Below are 21,057 nucleotides of genomic sequence, written 5' to 3'. Positions count from 1 at the left end.
GTATAATTGATTGTTTCCATCCATAGAAACTGCAACCTGTTGGGGTTAATGCCCTAAATCTCGTAGAGTCCTGTAGTCTGTAAACACGTGTATGGACAAACATTTGTGATGTAATAATAATTTTCTTCACTATTGTCTATGAAATATGAGATATTTTAGTTACATTAACCACAAACAAATAAACTAAGATCCCTGGTTATCATTGTAACTTAAGCATGTACGTGGAGACATACAAGTGGATCATGCCTTAAGTGATAACCTAAATGGTCTGTAGTATATGGATAAAGGAGGGAAATCTTATCCTGGTGACACTACGGATACGACTCGCTTTGTAGTTGTTTTAAGTGTTGTAAAGTGCTATAGATGGTCTGATCCTGATCATTCAGGTGGAGACATGCAAGTGGGGGTATCCTATACAAAGGAGTTTGTATAAGACTAGACCACAAAATTTTTAGTCTCGTTATATAATGTCGTTCATGACACTTTCATTTCATTAGGATGACCATAGGTAACATGACCTTAATCCCGAGTGAGTTGAGAACTCCTGCCTCTGAGGGCGGTCTTTTGATTTGCATGGGTGTGAGCGGCCAGATTGTCGACTCAAATGTACCACTTTGAAGATTCGTCTGATTGGGGAACTGGGAACTCAACTACACAAGACGAAATTCACTCCTTCCCCAAAGCAGGGGTAAGTAGATAGATTGCTCCCTTAAGGGTTGATTCCGGGGCTTGAACAATGTGGTGCCACACAATTTCTCATGGCCCGAGAAGTGTTCACTCATAGTAGGACTATGATGTATTGTTCATTAGAGGAATCAGTGGTAGATGTAACTACAGGGGCAACACGGTAAATTGGCCCAATTGTACTTATAAGTGATCTGTGAAGGTTATCGTACTGTTGATTGGTTATATCCAATAGACACATAAATATATCTGTAGTGAGAAGTGCAGCTGTCGGTCTTTAGTGGAGTGCCCAATAGTTAACGGATAGTGGATATCGTGATTAAAGAGTTTAGTCAGTTATTCACGTACCGTTGGAGCTTCAAACTACAAGTCCATAAGGTCCCCTTGGTAGCTCAATGGATTCAAGCTGAGAATTAGTTTTTGGGTTAGTTTGAAGTGCTTAAATTAACAAGAAGGAATTTGATTATATATGATATAATTAAATTGGTTCAATTAGATGTGATATAATTGATTTGATGTATTAGATACATTAATTGGAGGAATTAATATAAATATGATTTATATTGAATAAAGGAGAAAAAAACTATGGTTTAAATATTACATATGATGTGATATTAAAACTATAGGTTATAAATATAATATGTTAAATTAGCTTTAATATTTATTTATACAATTATGAGATAATTGTTAGTTGGTTATTTTCTTTTCTCCATTAACCATGCAAGTGGGAGGTTATTTTCAGTTTTAATAACTGAAGAATAAAATGAAAAGAGATTTCATTTTTTGAGAATCACATCATTGCATACTAATCGATCGAGTGAAAAAGAGAGAGCTATACGATAGCCCTTTGAGAGAGTGAACGATGAGCAAGTTAGCTACACGACTGCCTCGTTTACTAAACGATCGAGTACCTTTTGTCTATACGATAGACTGTCTATTTCTCCCACTTACTCGATTGTGTAACTCGATCGTATACATCCTCTTTCCTAGGGATGGCAAAATTCCTTGTGGGTCCCCGACCCGATCGGGGTGAGGAATCCCTAGTTTGACCAGGTATGGGGGTCAAACCGAAGATTTAAATCGAGTCCTCGGTCGGGGACAGGAAGGGGATCCCCGCCCCGTCCTCGACCCCGAACCCGATCCCCGCCCCTTATTGATGGGAAATTATGGGGTGTGAACACATTATTTGTTGTGTGCTATATGTCTTAAGTTATGCGTTTATGCCCATGCGTCTGAGGTCATGCATTTGAATAACAAGTATGCGTTAATCTAGTATGCAATGACCATACGTTCCTATCACAAGTTTTCTTGCCTTCTTGCCAAGTATAAAGAAAACGCAAGTTTCTCAGGTAATCCGAGGTCGAACACAGGGACTTGTCACTCAATAATGCTTGTGAAGCAATGCGTTTGAGGCGATGAATAAAAGTAAAAAGAAGAAGTTTAATGGATTATACACTACTCCTACTCCTAACTAAACAGATTGAGCAATGGAAGACTTGCGATGAGAATTGGTAGATACACAACAACTGTTAACGCATAGTAATGTTTATTATCTTAAATCGTTCGAGTAATACCAGCTCATCACACTAACGCATCGCACACCTCTTGGTGGTCAGCCGCATGACTATATCTCTATAGTGCATGGGTGCGTCGAGCATAATACCGTGCCTATCTCTAGGAACAATGCATACTTTACTTAGTGCATTCCATCTCTTACCTTCTCAGGCAGTTAAATGCGGCTAATTAACTTATAGACAAGCATTGCAACAACTCATCGACAAGCGTTGCTACAGCCTTTCATCAAGGAAAGAGGATTAACTCACTATACTTGCACAACGCATACCTCTCAGTGGGTTGCTACATGTGTCCTATCTCTAGGCTACATGATTGAGTATGCGACCGCGTTTGATAAATAAATGATGAAGGTAAACGATGATAAAGATAAAGAAGATGAACAAGATGGCGTTAAGGCTGCTGGTGGTTCCATGGATGAATGATGGAGATGTCTCTCTCGAGCTCTATCCCCGACGAAAGCTCCGGTCATCACTTGGTCTGCTTTGTGGAGATGAAGAATCCTCATAGAAAATCTCGCTCATGCCCTCATCTGTGATCGCAAACCTCTACCTTGAGGTAGAAGTTCAGATCCTTTGAAATGAAGGTTCAATGGGCTATTTATATAGTTTAAACGCCGACAGCTATCATGATTGCGTTATGTCTCACTGCTGCCTTTGTCACGGTATAGGCAATGTCATATCATCTTATCTTGTTGATACTCCCAAAGTATACGTCCGAACTTGATTCAATTGAAGTATCAACGCATTCTACCCATCTTGCGATCGCCCTTCTATTATGGTTATCACTCCGTGGCCGCAATCTCCAAGTGATTACTGCATTCGCATTATCACTGTAACTTCCATGCAATGGACGCATTCGATCACTGCATGCGTTTGTCTATGCGATAGCTCGACTTTCAGCGCATGTGTTTGTCTTTGCGGTCGCCTGGCTTTAGCGCATGTGTTTGATTGTGATTGCTTATTTCCAGCGCATGTGTTTGATTCCTACGATAGCTACAAAAATAGACACTTTGGCACGGAGTAACGCATAATATTGAGGTCAATGAGGATTTAGGTGCTAATCGACACAAAATTCAAATTTTCACAAATTTTAAGTAATATCACCGCATTTTCTACTTGTTAGCCCTCATAATTCTAAATAAAAGGCTTATAATAACTGACATTTCTGCCAGTTATCATACCCCCAAACTTAGAATCATGCTTGTCCTTAAGCATGCATTATACTCAAGAAATTCTTAACTCACCTTCCAATGTTTCTTTGTGATGACTAGCCTCCCAGAATAAAATTTACTCGTACCTCTAACCATGGTTGTAATGCTCTCCTCCACTTCGGCTGCTTTTTCAAAAAGATATTTTCTAAGTTAAATTCAACAAGCCTTTACTCAAAAACTTTTTAATCATTCTCCGCAACTTTGCGTTCAGCTCTTGAGAATGCGTTTGTTTAAAATAATTCAAGATTATGCGATTACTTATTCTAATGTGGTGTTGAACCTGGTTACGTTCTTCGTTTTGGCTTACCCCCACGTGTGTCATGCGGGCATCCAACTTCGGTTGCGTTCCATATTCAACTCAACTCATGTATTGCTTAACTTGGCTTGCGCCAAACAGAGGAGTTGTGCGTATGCGTTGATCCTGGTGATTTACCTTCGTTTTGGCTTCCCCCTACGAGTGTCATGTGGACATCCAACTACGGGTAAGTGCCTTTCACAACTTAACTCTTATCAACATGGGTTTCCCCATTGCGTTGACAGCGAAGTTATTATTCCAATTTTTTTTTATAGGAATGAACGCAATTCTCCGAGACTACTGCCACCCCCAAACTTAGAGGTTGACAGCGTTCTCACCGCAAGCTAAAAACAAACTCAACAGAAATGTGGTAATAAACGTTTGAGCAAAGGTTTGCGCAAAATAAAACTTAAGACTTTCAAAATTTGAAGAAGCTAATAAAAGTAAGGAGCGCCTTGCGATGCTTAATTAGCGAATGTAGTGAATTATTTGTACCATAATAGATGCATCGCAAAAGACCGCAATCAGACAAGGAGAATTTCAAAAGGATAATGCATAAAAAATAACAAGAAAAGAACCTTAAGTAGAAATACGCATGCGACAATGCGTTGAAGTTCATACGATCAAAGCCATGTGTTGAAGGATGGGGAGGATTCTTCCGTTGTAACTGTGCACCAAGGAGAGTTATTATTGCACCTACAAGGAGCAAACACACCACAACCAAGGAAGCAACCGCATATCCAAAATAACAATAAAAATAAAAATAAACTAAACTATGAAAGTAAGGTAAAGATAAAGTAGAATACTTCCCTAGAGAAATTGGAGTGTTGTCACCACAAGGAGTCTTCCATGCAGGAGATTGATCTCAACTGCTTAGGTCAAGACTCGTTGTCCTGACCATTAGAACTTCCAGTAATTGTTGGACACATGACGGTTGACATGTGCTTAAGATTGCTTCCAGCTCATGCGACAGATAGCCTTTCTATCTCGGGGTCAATATTGACTTTCGGTATTGACTTTTGGCGCATTGCCTCTACTCAAATATTGTTTGCAACTTGGTCGCACAAGCTACAATACGCTTAAGACTGAAAGGGTGCCTGCGAAAACATAAAACTTAACAAACCATTAGCTGCCAAGTCCCCGGTAGGCGCCAAAAACTTGTTGATGGGAAATTATGGGGTGTGAACGCATTATTTGTTGTATGCTGTATGTCTTAAGTTATATGTTTATGCCCATGCGTCTGAGATCATACATTGGAATAACAAGTATGCGTTAATTTAGTATGCAATGACCATGCGTTCCTATCACAAGTTTTCTTGCCTTCTCGCCAAGTATAACGAAAACGCAAGTTTCTCGGGTAATCCGAGGTCGAACACTCAATAATGCTTTTGAAGCAATGCATTTGAGGCGATGAATAAAAGTAAAAAGAAGAAGTTTAATGGATTACACACTACTCCTACTCTTAACTAAACAGATTGAGCAATGGAAGACTTGCGATGAGAATTGATAGATACACAACAACTGTTAACGCATAGTAATGTTTATTATCTTAAATCGCTTGAGTAATCCCAGCTCGTCACACTAACACATCGCACATCTCTCGGTGGTCAGCCGCATGACTATATCTCTGTAGTACATGGGTGCGTCGAGCATAAGACCGTGCCTATCTCTAGGAACAATGTATACTTTGCTTAGTGCGTTCCATCTCTTACCTTCTCAGGTAGTTACATGTGGCTAATTAACTCATAGACAAGCATTGCACCAACCCATCAACAAGCGTCGCTACAGCCTTTCATCAAGCAAAAAGGATTAACTCACTATACTCGCACAACGCACACCTTTCGGTGGGTTGCTACATGCGTCCTATCTCTAGGTTACACGATTGAGTATGCGATCGCGTTTGATAAATAAACGATGAAGGTAAACGATGATAAAGATAAAGAAGATGAAAAAGATGGCATTGAAGGAATCAAGTTATGCATTGATTACAAAATGTCTTAATATCTTAAGCTAAAATGTAATACAATACAGAGATTAAAGAAGAAATGAAAGACTTTGAGTCAAGGCTACTGGTGGTGCCATGGATGAATGGTGGAGATGTCTCTCTCAAGCTCTATCTCCTGCGAAAGCTCCGGTCGTCACTCGGTTTGGTTTGTGGAGATGAAGAATCCTCACAGAAAATCTCGCTCATGCCCTCATCTGTGATCGCAAACCTTTGCCTTGAGGCAGAAGTTCAGATCCTTTGAAATGAAGGTTCAATGGGCTATTTATAGAGTTTAAACGTCGACAGCTATCATGATTGCGTTATGTTTCATTGCTGCCTTTGTCGCAGTATGGGCAATGTCATATCATCTTATCTTGTTGATACTCCTAAAGTATGCATCCGAGCTTAATTCAACTGAAGTATCAACGCATTCTACCCATCTTGCGATCGTCCTTCTATTATGGTTATCACTCTGTGGCCACAATCTCCAAGTGATTACCGTATTCGCATGATCACTGCAACTTCTATGCGATGGATGCATTCAATCACCGCATGCGTTCGTCTATGCGATAGCTCGGATTTCAGTGCATGCGCTTGTCTTTGCGGTCGCTTGGCTTCAACGCATGCGTTTGATTGCGATTGCTTATTTCCAGTACATGCGTTTGATTCCTGCGATAGCTACAAAAAATAGACACTTTGGCATAGAGTAACGTATAATATTGGGGTCAATGAGGATTTAAGTGCTAATCGACGCAAAACTCAATTTTTCACAAATTCTAAGTATTATCACCACATTTTCTACTTGTTAGCCCTCATAATTCTAAATAAAAGGCTTATAATAACTGGCATTTCTGCCAGTTATCACCCCTGGCCCGATTTTTTTAATTGCTAACACACACACACATATATAAAATAAATGATGATGATGATGATGATGATCATAATAATAATAATAATAATAATAATAATAATAATAATAATAATAATAATAATAATAATAATAATAATAATAATAATAATAATAATAATAATAATAATTAAAAGTAAAAAGAAAAAGCCGAAACAGTATAAAAGCTACTTTTAATTATAATTTTTTTCTAGTTTTAATTATTATTATTAATACATATAAAAACTATGAAAACAGTAGCTTCAATATAAATACTAATTTTAGTTAATTTTATAATAAAAAACATTTAAAAACTTTTTAAATTGTTTTAGTTAGTTTTTTTAATATAATAAATTTTATAATAAAAAATATTAAAATACTTTTTTAAGTGTTAATTTAAATAAATATATCTAACAATAATATTAATTTATCACCTAAAATTCACAATTTCAATATAAATACTAATTTTAGTTAATTTTAAATAATAAAATGAAAAACGGGGATTTTTCCCCATGGGGACCCGAATCCCCGCCCCGGTCCCGTTGTCATCCCTACTCTTTCCCTCTACCAAATTCACACAGAGCTCACACCTCTAGGATTATCACTCCGAGAATACCAAGATAACCGACTGGTAGTGTCGAGAGTTGCCGTTCGAGGATCAGACAGTTCGTGATTACACTGGGTGTTCGTTGCGTTCGTGATCGTTTAGACTTTGCTAGGACGTCTGACCAGTGTAGATCGAGGGAATACGTGAAAAAGAGTTCTTCAAAGATATGTCTCTCAATTCCCTTTGTATTTAAGTTAAGAAAGCATGTTGTAATTTACTCTATAATGCATAACTGTGGTTGTATGTTTGTAAATATTTTATTCTTTCACAATGGGCGTGGAAAGATCTTGCTTCTACTCACTGGTTCTTTTGAATAAGAGTTCCTTCAATTGAATAAGATCTTGCTTTCGCTCACTGGTTGTATATTTGAATAAGAGTTCCTTCAACATGGTCTCTTTGTACTTTCCTTTCAAGTGTGACCCATAAACAATTATCACAGGCCAACAACTTACGAAACTTCTAATACAAGGCTCTAATGCCATAAACATATACTTGAAATGCACATCATCTTCAAGTCCGATCTCAAACACTATACCCAGATTCTCTATATTTAACACTTTCTCATAAGCATGTAGTATGGAGTATGAGTATTCTAGAGTACCTCTAGTGAGATCATATGCGGCCTCCCTTGCACACCACACTTTATCATAACTTATGTTCACGCCATAATCTCTCCTCATATTCTCAACGATATGACAAGGTTTATAAATACGTACTATGCCTGTAAACTTATCTTTAATCAACTGACCAACAACCGTAGTAGTTTCTTATCTATGGTCGTGATTCAAAATTTCGATGGAACAGGTGTGCGAACTGCAATACTTTGTGATCTTGAATATATCAGACCCTTCCATTTTCACTGCACGAAGGCTTCACTTACAAGTCTCCCCAATACATTTGACAGTGAACAAAGATTTGGTTGACTTCCTGACCCTAAATTCAAAATTTTTGTTGATAGACAAAATAGATAATTGCATTTTCAAGTCCTTTTTACTTAAAAATAGTTAACCAACTTCAATGTCTGTCCCAGATGAAGAGGTATCAGACATAATCAACTCTCCTCTATGACTTGAAGATACAGGTGGTGGAACCATTGAAGTTGCTGTAGAACAATGCACATCTCTATGATCACGATCCATTTCATTCAATCCTATTGATTACTCATTAACATCCACTGAAGGACCACAACGTTGCTCTGGATGACCACAATCCATATAATCAAGTTTAGACGATCTCTCATTACCAACAACTGAAGTACCGTCTAATTCTGTATCACCATAATTCGAATTCAATCTTGTTGGATTAGTGCGATCGTTGTCTAGTGATAATGTTGATGGTACAATGTTGGTAGATAATGGAATATCATCCTCTTCCCGACGAAACTCATATGATTCCTCGGATTGTCCGTCCACAGTTGTATCATCATAACTCACATTTCCAAATCCCATTCTAATATTTTCGTCCCAATTCGATTTTAGCATTACAGATAATTAAAGTTTACTAAGCTCTTCTTGGAAAAGAAGAAAGCGAACATCATCATTCCTTATGTATTGTGGAAGGGCTTCATATCAAAGCTTATATTTAAATCTCATTATAAGATCAAACTCTAAAGAACTGATATTTGTAACCCTGTAAATGTGAGATTTAAGTTCTTCATACTTCAATATAACAGGCACAATGATTCCTGTTAACTCTTCCCTATTATATGAACTTTCATTCTTATCCCAATCACCTCCATATCGAATAAATAGACACTTTTCTGTCATCCTACAAAGCAAGAGAACATTTGTCATTAAGTTGTACAAGCAATTGTAGTGTACTCTCTCTCTCTTAATCTCGCTCTCTCTTACTCGCTCTCTCTCCCAATACAAAATTTCGTAATGCTCAATTCCTACCTTTCCAAAAATAACACAACAAAAATAATGAAACATACTCTAAATATTGAAACATCTTTCTAAAAAACCTGTTCTGTTCTGAAAAAGCCTTGTCTTGGAAATCCTCGTTCGAAAAAACTCCATTCAACAAAACACCGTCGAAAACTAGGGAATGAAGTAATCACTGTTGAAATGGAGTTTAGAATTTAAAGAAATCACCATTGTATTGTGTTTAGGTATTATTGATTTGAGGCTTCAGTCGTGAAAATTGTCAAATCATTCGTACACTGATGAACAATAACATCAAACTAGGGAATTTAAAGTGAGAGCGAGAGTATTTAACCAGACGAGAATGAGACTTATAACGTGAGGCACTTGTGAGGGTAATTTACGTAATTTAGTATGCGATGATGTCAGTAGAGGGTCAATTGACATTATTTTTTTAAAAATGGTCATTTGACATTTTGGGTCCAAAAAATGGGTCATTCGTACAAATTTTCCGTTTTTAGTTTTGGTTGTTTTTCAGTAAAAGGGTAAGAAGACAAAGAGATGAGGATAATTTACGTAATTTGGTATGACGATGATGTCAGCAGAGAGTCAATTGACATTATTTTTTAAAAATGGGTCATATGACATTTTGGACCCAAAAAATGGGTCATCCGTACAAATTTCACCTAAACTTTGCGATTTAGTTTTAAAGTACCTTTATTCTTTTATTTAACTTTGCAATATTACTATGAGCTTTTATAAAAGTTTAAAAACTATGTTTAGAATAGAACATCTTTTAAATTTTGGATGAAAATTGATATACAAAATAATGTAGAGATTGCTAAAACAACCTGCTGAGAAAAGTTTTTGTACTAGGTCACTGTCACACCATTATTCAAAATCTAAAGAATTTCTATAAAGTGCAGTTGTAGATTTCTTTGAGAAGTCATGAACAATATTACCAATATTACAACTTTTGAAAGAATAAGAGTACTTTTTAAACGAATGGACACGTGATGTATGTGTATCATGAAGAAGATGGAGTAGATGGAGTTGGTGGAAGCATGCATGCTTGACATGTGGCGAAGAGAGAAGTGAAATGATGATTGTTATGGAATGAAAAATTATGAAGAATATGTTGAGAGATATGATGATTGTATAAAATGTAAAATTATGAAGAATGATGAGTATATTGGTACTGATGAGACAAAGGTTTAATATAATAGATGAGTTTGAAATAATGATGAAAACTTTGTGTAAATTGAAATATAAGACTAAATTAGTTGTTGAAATTATAAAATTTGGTAAAGAAAAATTGATGTAAATAAAGTAATTATTGGAAATATTAAAATATTAGGAACTTACTTGAATTTTATGGGAGAAATGAAGAACTCTTTATTTTATATCACAAGGTACAAGTTCTCTTGTTTTTAAGACTCAAAAGATTTAGAAGGAAAAACTTGTGTCCCTAGATTCATACTAAGCATCCTTTATAGAGATAGAAAGCTTACCATGCATTGCATTAGCTAGACATGTTATATGACACATTTGTTCATTGACAAGTGTAAAAGCCAAACATTTGTACAATACATTGAAACTTAAATTTGACACGCATACAACATTTTGCCTTCAATTGGATTTTGTCGTCTACTTATTTGGATCAGTGGATTGAGTTGGTGTGTGGATGTGATGCATAAAATTTGCAAATTCGTTGTCATCCTCTTCTTCTTGAATATTGGATGTATTTTCTTCTTGGCTGATAGTGGATTGAGATGAAATTTGTTGAAGGATAATATTGGGCTCTTCTTCATTTGATACTTGTGCCATTGCAGCCATCAGTCTTGATTTTTTAGTCAAGAATTGTTGATTTTTTTTTTTGTAGGTTTGACTTCATGTTGTGGGGATAGATGAAAAACAATCTTTCCACCACATTTTTTGAAGCAACAACTGTGTTGAATTTGTCCCACCACTTGATTCTATATGATCGAAAAAGGTAGGAGGTGCCATTTGATTCTGTAACTGAATAATTCCAACAAAAGATCCATTCTAGATGAAAATAATTTGAAAAACGTAGAGCTAAGTCAAAAGAATTTGAGAAAATATTATTTGAAAAGTATTTAAAACTTTCAAGAATTGGGTATGGTAGGATAGCCTCATTAAGGCTAAATATATCCCACCAATCATTATACCATAATGAAAAATTCTGAATACATGTTTTGTCAAACATTATAAACCAAGAATGATTAAAATTGTTTAACTAAAACATATTATACCAAGCATTTTGATAATCGATGTATGAATAAGTTTGTGGAGAAAATTGATGAGAAAATCTTTTTTCGGTATAAATACTTTGGTTCCATTTTGTTGGAGTTAGAACACAAAGAATTCTAACTTTTGAAAAAGCAATTCTATTGGGGTTGTCTTTATTCTTATTATGAGTGATTTCAATTGAGTCGGTATCAACAAGAATAAATTCTTCGAATAAATGAGTTTTTTGTGGATGATTTGGAATAAAATGGAAATTTGACGGAAATGTTTTTTGAAATATTTCAAGCATAGAGTTACATACGAATTTTGGCTCAAGAGTCGTAACATATGAAGTCTGGGTTTTATTATGGTAAGAAGTAGATGAAGATGATTGATAATTAAAAGTTTTGTTTGAGGGTATAATTTTTGAATTTTGAAAGTTTGAGTTTGTAATGGCTTGGACGTAAGTGGTTAGAGGAGTGGATGACTCCTCAATTTTGATAGGGAAAGAGTTGATTATTAAGGTAGAAAGCTTTGAAGGGATGAAAGATCCCAAAATTTGAAATTTATTTGATAACGACATTGCTTGAGGAGTTTTCCCTTTTCGATCCTCCATTACTGGTGATGATTCTTCTTTGAGAAATTGAAACACTTGAGAGTACAAGGCTTTAGTTTGTGGAGCTGTTGATCGTTGTTGTTGTTCTTGATCACGATCATGCTTTTCTTCTTTCTTGCAAATAGAATTCATTCGTTCTTTTCTTTCTCTCTTTCACTCTCTCCTTTAGTCTTGCCTTGAAGAAATTCTCTAGTGAGGTATTTAGGAAGGGAGTTTGTACTTCCTTTTATAGCTTCAATTTTGAAGTCAAAACAAAAAAGTATTGCTTGCCATCTGGAAAAAATTTGTCAAGAAACTAGTTTTTTAACATCCTTTTGTAAAACATCTGTAGCTGCTTTGAATCAACACATATTAAAAAACTTTTGTTGATTAAATCACTTTGGAATTTTTTGGTACATAAAACGATTGATAAAATATCTTTTTTGATGGTTGAATAATTTTTTTGAGATCCTAGCCAGATACCCGAATGATATCTAACTAGTTGCTCGTTACCATTAATGGACTGTTTGAGAATGCCACCATATCCTATATCTGATGCATCTGTTTCTACAATGAGTGATGCATGTGGATTGATGATGGATAAACATGGAAGACTCTTGACTAGACCTTTGATGGTTTTAATGATGCATGTATGTTGATGATTCCATCGAGGGGGATTTTTTTTAGTCTTTAATATAGAGGTTCACATGTTTGTCTTAAATTTGGAATAAAGTCTGATATGTAATTTAAGCAACCTAAGAATCTTTGTAATTGATTTTTATTGACGATTTCATATAGAAATATGTTAGCAAATTCTATTGATCTTTGAATTGGTTTTATTTTTCCTTGGAAAATATCGTATCCTAAGAACCTTATTTTTTTGTTGAAATAATTTTATTTTAGGTAAAGAACCAACTAAACCATTTTGTTTAATTATTTTGTAAAATATTTTTAAATGTTTAAAACGTTGTTCTATGGATTGTGAAAAGATTAAAACATCATCAATATAGACAATTGTGAATTCTTGATATGGGTTAAAAATGTCATTCATAATATTTTGAAATTCATAAGGGCCATTTTTTAGTCCAAATGGCATTACCTTCCATTCATATTGTCTAAATGGAACATTGAATGTTGTTTTATATTTATCTTTCTCAGCAATTTGAATTTGCCAAAATCCAGATTTCATATCAAATTTTGAGAAGATTAAAGCATTTTGTATTCGGTTAATTAGATCTTTTTTGTTTGATATGGGATAACGTATCCATTCTAGAACAGAGTTTAAGGCTTATAATTGATTACAAGACGAGGTACTCCTCGTTCAATTTCTACTTGATTATTTACATAAAAAACAGCAGGATGATTTGCTAGGTCGTAAAAGTCCCTTCTCTAGAGGTTATTGAATTTCTTTATGGCAGTGTTTTAATAATTCAACATTCATTTGTATAGGTCTTGCTTTTATAGGAATTTTTTATTCATGATTTTTTTTTTTTAATATTTATGGAAGGCTAACGATGTGTTGCTTTCTTTCCCAAAATTGCATTAGGAATAGTAGCACATATATCTTTTTCAATTACTTTTTTAAAGTGATTTTGAATATAAGGGTCATCTAATTCTTTAATTGGATTTTGAATATAAGTGTAACATCTTGATTTATTTTGTAATTAAGTTTTTATTTTATTTTATTTTATTTATTTATTTTTTATGTTGGCTACTTGGATAAATTATATGAGATTTATGTTTTTTTTGCTAAGCTAAAATATAATTTAATTGGTTGGAATTAATTGAGTTTTATTTTGGCTTGTATTTGGGAGATTTGACTATCTATGGAGATAATTAAATGTGTTTATTAGATTCTTTTTTTTAAAAAGGGGGAAATATATATAAGTATATATATTTTGGAAAATAATTAAGGAATTTGTTTTTTTAAAGGGAAAAGGAAAGAATTTAGTTTTATTATATATATTTATGGAAAAGGTTAAAGAAAAGAGAAAAGGAAAAAGAAAAAAAAAAGGTAAATTTTCTTTTCTCTCTCTCCCCACGCAAGCAACCCCCCTTTTTTCTTTCTCTTCTTTTTCTTCTTTTCCTTTCAGCTGCCACAAGCAGCCTCACCTCGCCATTCCGTCACCGCCGAAAGCAGCTGCCAGCCTTGCCGTTCTGTCACCGCCGCGAGTAGTGCTACCAACCTCGCCGTTCGCCTGCCACTGCCTTTTTTAGATTGGGTAAGAATTGGATTATTTTGGGCAAGGGTTGATGTTTGAGTCTTTTTGGAGTGTCACTTGGTGTTGAAAACAATTTAGTTTTTACCCTTTGTGTCGACTTTCAGGATTTGGATTGTTTTGAAGATTCTAGGGGGTTGTTATAAAAAAAGAGACCATTCTTTTCATCGGAGAGTTTTAGTTTGGGTAAGTTTTGTGTAAGTTAGTTGGTTATCCTTCGGACTTGGACCCCGAGGATTTACTTAATTTTTGACTCACTTCCTAGGCCATAGTTGCTAAACTAAACTTGTGGTTAATGTCTTAAGGTTGATTTGAGTTTTATCCAAGGGCTATTAAGGAGTTATTTGTGTAGACATTTGAGACCAAGTTGAGGTAAGTGATACTATTACCGGTGCCTTCGTGTTAGGTGACCTAGATTAGACCTATCAAGTTACTTGGTGGACTCTGGAGCATGATTTTGTTTGACCTTATGTTTTGCTAGTTGCATGGCGGTTACAAGTATTATGAGCATGTTAAAATTTCTAATCAGTACTGATATTATGTATGTGATGCATGAATAGACCAGTAGAGCGGTTTATTGTCTCGCCTTGACGTATGTTATTATTATGTTTAATGGTGTGCCTACAGGCTGCTAGACATGCGTAAACCGACAGGTTTACGTTCATGTTATTATCATGTTTGACAGTGTGCCTACGGGCTGCTAGACATGCGTGAGCCGACAGGTTTACGTTCATGTTACTTTTATTTTCATGTTTCATGTTTTGATGGTGTGCCTACGGGCCGCTAGACATGCATGAACCGATAGGTTAACGTTTATGTTATTATCATGTTTGACGGTGTGCCTACGGGCCGCTAGACATGCGTGAGTCGATTGGTTCACGTTCATGTTATTATTATGTTTGATGGTGTGCCTACAGGCCGCTAGACATGCGTGGGTCGATGGGTTCACGTTCATGTTATTATCATGTTTGATGGTGTGCCTACAGGCCGCAAGACATGTGTTTCAAGGCAAGATAGTACGTATTTTAGTTTTCCTTTCATCATAAAAATAAAACCGATGTAACCGTATGAGCCACAAGCTATCTTTCTTTGCTCGTGGATGCATAGTCTGATCCCGGTAATGGGATCAATTATTGAGTATTTTATACTCAACCTTTATCTTTATTTTTTTTTTCAAGTAAGGGCAAGGACGTTTGGGCGACTGATAATAGGAATCCGTGATAGTGCCAAAGGAACCAAAATTTGCTTCCACAATTGACCCTTTATATTTTCGCATGTTTTGTTTTGTTTTTTTTTTTTTTCATTTCAATCATGGATTTATTATAATTTAATTTATTTATTTACAGTTGGTATCAGAGCCCGGTTTTTGGGGTTCTATAGACTGACTTATTATGTAAGTTCGGGTTGTTCCTTTGGGAAAACGGATTCTTCGTCATCGCGAGGTATGCCCTTTATGAAAAGTATTTAGAATAATATGCACCCGAGTTAGTAGCATTTATGATTGCAATTGATGTGTTTTGTGCTAGTAAGAAAAGTAGCTAAGGGGTGGTTGCGAATAACTGTCAGGAAAATGATTCGTGTTAGGGGAAGAGGCAGTCATAGGGTTACCGGAAGGGGGCGCGTTCCCGAAGAACAGAATCTATTAGTTCAGGATCAAGATCCTCATGATAAGGATCCACAAGTTCAAGATGCACAAGTTCAGGACCCTTCGGTACCAGAGGATCTCTTGCCGCCTAGGGACCCCTCAGGGTCAGAGTGGCCGCGAACCCAGTCACAAAGTAGAGCCCAGCACACGGCCACGCCACCACAGACGCAGCCCACCCCCGTCGCTTCAACAGAGGTTACCGATTGGGTAGCCACTATTGAGGAAGCAGTTACATTAGTTGTGTTGGGAAAGGTGAAGGACATGCTGGATTAATGACTGGCCCAGTTTGCCCAGTTCCATCAGACACCACCACCACCACAGGATCAGGTGCCGCATGTCTAGACTCAGAACATGATCCAGAACCAAAGCATGTCAGGCCTTTTGGTGGAGGCCAAGCATTTGCGAGATTTCAGAAAGTACAACCCCAACACCTTCAATGGGTCACTAAAGGACCCTACCAACGCAGAATTATGGATATCCACGTTTGAAACGATCTTTCGTTATATGAAATGCCCAGAAGATCAGAAGATGCAGTGTGCCGTTTTTATGCTTACCGACAAAGCTCAGATCTAGTGGTAGTCGGTAGAAATGATGTTGGGTGTAGGAGGGGATCTAGTGACATGGGAGCTGTTCAAGGAGCGCTTTTACATGAAATACTTCTCTGCGAACCTGAGGTACAATAAGCGGAGGGAGTTCTTGGAGCTGAGGCAGGGACATAGGTTAGTGGAGGAGTATGACCAGGAGTTTGACACCTTATCCCGCTTTGCCTTGGAGTTGGTCGCCACAGAAGCCATGAGGGCAGAAAGGTTCATTCAAGGCCTAAAAGACAGTATACGAGGTATTGTGCGAGCATTCAAACCAACCACTCATGCTGAGGTACTTCGCTTAGCAGTCGAGGTGGACCCACAGTCAGGAAATAAGTTTTCACGAGCGTTTGGGGCGAGACCATCCTCAGGTCAAAAGAGGAAGGTAGATCAGAAGGCTTTCGAGCCTCACCCTCATCAGAAGGTTCAAGGTTCAAATAGACCACCTCGACATTTTAGGCAGCAGGCTGCCGAGGCGGATCTGGTGGAAAGAATGCAACAGGTGTGTAGCTCGTGTGGAAGACGTCACTGGGGTCGATGTTTGGCAGGCACTGGGGTTTGTTTTCATTGCAAGCAAGAGGGGAACTTGATAGATAGATGTCCTGCTAGAGGCACGTTCGATTTTGGGTACCAGTTTGTAGGCCATGAATAGAGGAGTTCGGGTAGGCCTCAGCATCAGCAAGGTCATGTTTACTCTACCACCCGGCAGGAGACCGAGAAAGCAGACACTGTTGTGACAGGTACGCTCCCAATCTTGGGAATTTTGCGCTAGTATTGTTTAATTCGGGTTCATCCCATTCATTTATATCATCGTTGTTTGTTAAGCATGCCATGTTAGAACTAGAGCCTTTACACTATGTGTTGTCGGTTTCCACTCCGTCTGGAGAAATTATGTTAGCAAAGGAGAAGATAAAAGCATGTCAGATTGAAATAGCGAGTCATACCCTGGATGTGACTTTAATAGTCTCGGACATGTAGGATTTTGATGTGATTTTGGGCATGGATTGGCTAGCTGCTAACCATACCAGTATAGACTGCTCTCGCAAGGAGGTGATCTTTAACCTTCTCACGGGAGCCAGCTTTAAATTTAAAGGGACGGGGACTGTGGTCCTACCCAAAGTGATTTTTGCCATGAAAGCCTAGAGGTTGCTTAACCAGGGTACCTGGAGTATCTTGGCTAGTGTTGTTGACATTAGAGAACCTGAGGTCTCATTGACTTTGGAGCCAGTGGTACGTGACTACTCGGATGTCTTTCCAGAGGAACTCCTAGGTCTGCCGCCGCATCGGGAGATAGACTTTGCTATCGAGTTAGAGCCAGGCACAACTCCTATCTTGAAAGCTTCGTACAGAATGGCGCCAGCAGAACTGAAGGAACTCAAGGTTCAGTTGCAAGAGTTGTTGGATAAGGGTTTCATACGCCCTAGTGTGTCCCCTTGGGATGCGCCGTGCTGTTTGTGAAAAAGAAAGATGGGTCTTTACGACTCTGCATTGGTTACAGGGAACTAAACAAGGTGACTATAAAAAACAAGTATCTGCTTCCCAAGATTAATGACTTGTTTGACCAGTTGTAGGGAGATACAATGTTTTCTAAGATTGATCTTCGGTTGGGGCATCATCAGTTGAGGATAAAGGATAGTGATATTCCCAAGACAGCTTTTCGTTCGAGGTATGGGCATTATGAGTTCGTCATGATGTCATTTGGGTTGACGAACGTTTCTGCAGTATTCATGGACCTGATGAATAGGGTGTTTAAGGAATTTCTTGACACCTTTGTGATAGTCTTCATAGATGACATTTTGGTTTACTCCAAGACAGAGGCGGAGCACGAGGAATATTTACGAAAGGTTCTAGAGACCTTGAGGGCGAAACAGTTATATGCTAAGTTTTCCAAGTGCGAGTTCTGGTTAAAGCAGGTGTCCTTTCTAGGGCATGTGGTGTTCAAGGAAGGTGTATCTGTTGATCCTGCAAAGATCGAGGCAGTCATGAGTTGGTCTCGTCCTACCATAGTCGGAGAGGTACGTAGTTTCTTGGGGTTGGCGAGCTATTATTATCATTTTGTGAAGGACTTTTCCCGTATAGCCACCCCTCTGACTCGGTTGACCAGAAAAGGAGCTTCCTTTATTTGGAGTAAGGCTTGTGAGGATAGTTTCCAAGATCTCAAACAAAGGTTGGTTACTGCCCCAGTTCTCACCGTACTAGATGGAACGGGTGGTTTTGTTATTTATAGTGATGCCTCCAAGAGAAGGTTGGGGTACGTGTTGATGCAGCAAGGTAAGGTAGTTGCTTATGCCTCTCGCCAGCTAAAGAACCATGAATTGAACTATCCCACACATGATTTGGAGTTGGTAGCTGTTGTTTTTGCTTTAAAAATATGGAGGCACTACTTGTATGGCGAGAAGATACAAATTTTCACCGACCATAAGAGTTTAAAATACTTCTTCACTCAGAAGGAGTTAAACATGAGGCAACGTAGGTGGTTGGAGCTAGTGAAGGATTATGATTGCGAGATTCTGTACCACCCAGGAAAGGCAAATGTAGTGGTGGATGCTCTAAGTAGGAAGGTAGCCCATTTAGCAGCCCTTATCACCAGGCAGAGTCGTTTATGTAAGAACCTTGAGCGGGCCGAGATAGCAGTAATGGTAGGGGAGGTGTCTGCGTAGTTAACACAATTTTCAATACAACCAAGTTTAAGGAAGAGGATCATTGTTGTTCAACGCAGTGATCCTTACTTAGTTAAAGTAGCGCAGTAGGTGAAGAAAGGACAGGTGGTGAGTTCTCCTTGTCAGCAGATAATGGTCTTACTTTTCGAAGATGTTTATGTGTACCAGCAGATAGTGACCTTAAGAACAATCTGTTATGGGAAGCTCATAACTCCCCATTTTCAATACATCCTAGCAGTACCAAAATGTACCAGGACCTAAAACGTTGCTACTGGTGGAATTACATGAAAGTGGAGATAGGAGAGTTTATCAGTAAGTGCTTAGTGTGTCAGCAGGTAAAGGCCCCAAGACAAAAGCCAGCAGGTTTATTGCAACCTTTGAGCGTACCGAAATAGAAGTGGGAGCATGTCTCGATGGACTTCATTATAGGTTTGCCGCGAACGGCGAAGAGTTTTATAGTAATTTGGGTTATAGTGGACAGATTCACCAAGCTGACACATTTTATTCTAGGGAAGTCTATATATTCAGTGAGTAGATGGGCCCAATTATATATGAAAGAAGTGGTAAGATTGCATGGGGTACTAGTGTCCATCGTGTCTGATAGGGACCCTCGATTTACCTCCAGCTTTTGGAAGAGCCTCCAGGCAGCATTGGGTACATGTTTGGATTTCAGTACGACTTTTCACCCACAAACTGACGGTCAAATTGAGCGTTTAAACTAGACACTGGAGGATATGTTACGTGCTTGTGCGCTAGAGTTTGCAGGGAGTTGGGACTCTCACCTGCATTTAGTAGAGTTTGCCTATAATAATAGTTATCAGGTAACCATTGGCATGTCATCGTTTGAGGCCCTTTATGGGAAGAGTTGTAAGTCACCTGTATGCTGGGATGAGGTTGATGAGTGGAAATTACTAGGACCTGAGTTAGTAAAAACCACGAACGAGGCAATACAGAAGATTAGGGCCCGAATGTTGACAGCTTAAAGCAGGCAGAAGAGTTACGCTGATGTTAGGCATAAGGATCTAGAGTTTGAGGTAGATGGAAAGGTGTTTTTGAAAGTGGCACCTATGAAGGGAGTGTTGAGGTTTGGCAAGAGGGGTAAGTTGAACCCTCGTTTCATCGGGCCATTTGAGATCTTGGAACGGGTTGGCCCTGTAGCATACCGGCTGGCCTTGCCCCCATCTCTTTCTGCAGTTCACAATGTTTTTCATGTTTCCATGTTGAGGAAGTACGTAGCAGACTCATCTCATGTTGTGGATTATGAGCCTTTGTATTTAAATGAGAACTTGAGCTACGAAGAAGAGCCCATTCGAATCCTAGCTAGGGAAGTGAAAGTTTTGCGCAAAAAGGAGATAGTTTTGGTGAAGGTTCTTTGGCAGAATCACCAGTTCGAGGAAGCAATGTGGGAGCACGAGGACGACATGAGGATGCATTATCCCGAGTTTTTTTAGGATTAGAACTTTCAAGGACGAAAGTTTCTTAAGTGGGTAGAATGTAACATCCTGATTTATTTTGTAATTAATTAATTTATTATTATTATTATTATTATTATTATTATTATTTTATGTTGGCTACTTGGATAAATTATATGAGATTTATGTTTTTTTTCTAAGCTAAAATATGATTTAATTGGAAGTAATTGAGTTTTATTTTGGCTTGTATTTGGGAGATTTGACTATCTATGGAGATAATTAAATGTGTTTATTAGATTTTTTTTTTTTTATAAAAAAAACGGGGAAATATATATAAGTATATATATTTTAGGAAATAATTAAGGAATTTATTTTTTTAAAGGGAAAAGGAAAGAGTTTTGTTTTGTTATATATATTTATGGAAAGGGTAAAGAAAAGAGAAAAAGAGAAAAAAAAAAAAAAGGTAAATTTTCTTTTCTCTCTCTCCCCACGCAAGCAGCCTTTTTTTTTCTTTTTTTTTTTCTCTCTTTTTCTTCTTCTTCTTTTCCTTCCAGCCGCCGCAAGCAGCCTCACCTCGCCATTCCTCGCCGCC

At 37.5% G+C, this 21,057-nt stretch overlaps 1 protein-coding gene across 1 annotated transcript; it reads left to right on the top strand.

Moving 5' to 3' along the window:
- The first annotated feature begins 20,120 nt into the window (after positions 1-20,120).
- On the top strand, positions 20,121-20,504 carry LOC120076131 (uncharacterized). Its single transcript, XM_039029908.2, has one exon. It carries the CDS (start codon positions 20,121-20,123, stop codon positions 20,502-20,504), a length of 384 nt encoding a protein of 127 aa, XP_038885836.2.
- The last annotated feature ends 553 nt before the right edge of the window (positions 20,505-21,057 follow it).

This window comes from Benincasa hispida, chromosome 6 (assembly GCF_027475165.1).
Source record: "Benincasa hispida cultivar pf3 chromosome 6, pf3_genome.v1.1, whole genome shotgun sequence".
Lineage (NCBI taxonomy): Eukaryota > Viridiplantae > Streptophyta > Magnoliopsida > Cucurbitales > Cucurbitaceae > Benincasa > Benincasa hispida.
This window is presented reverse-complemented; position numbering and strand designations above follow the sequence as displayed.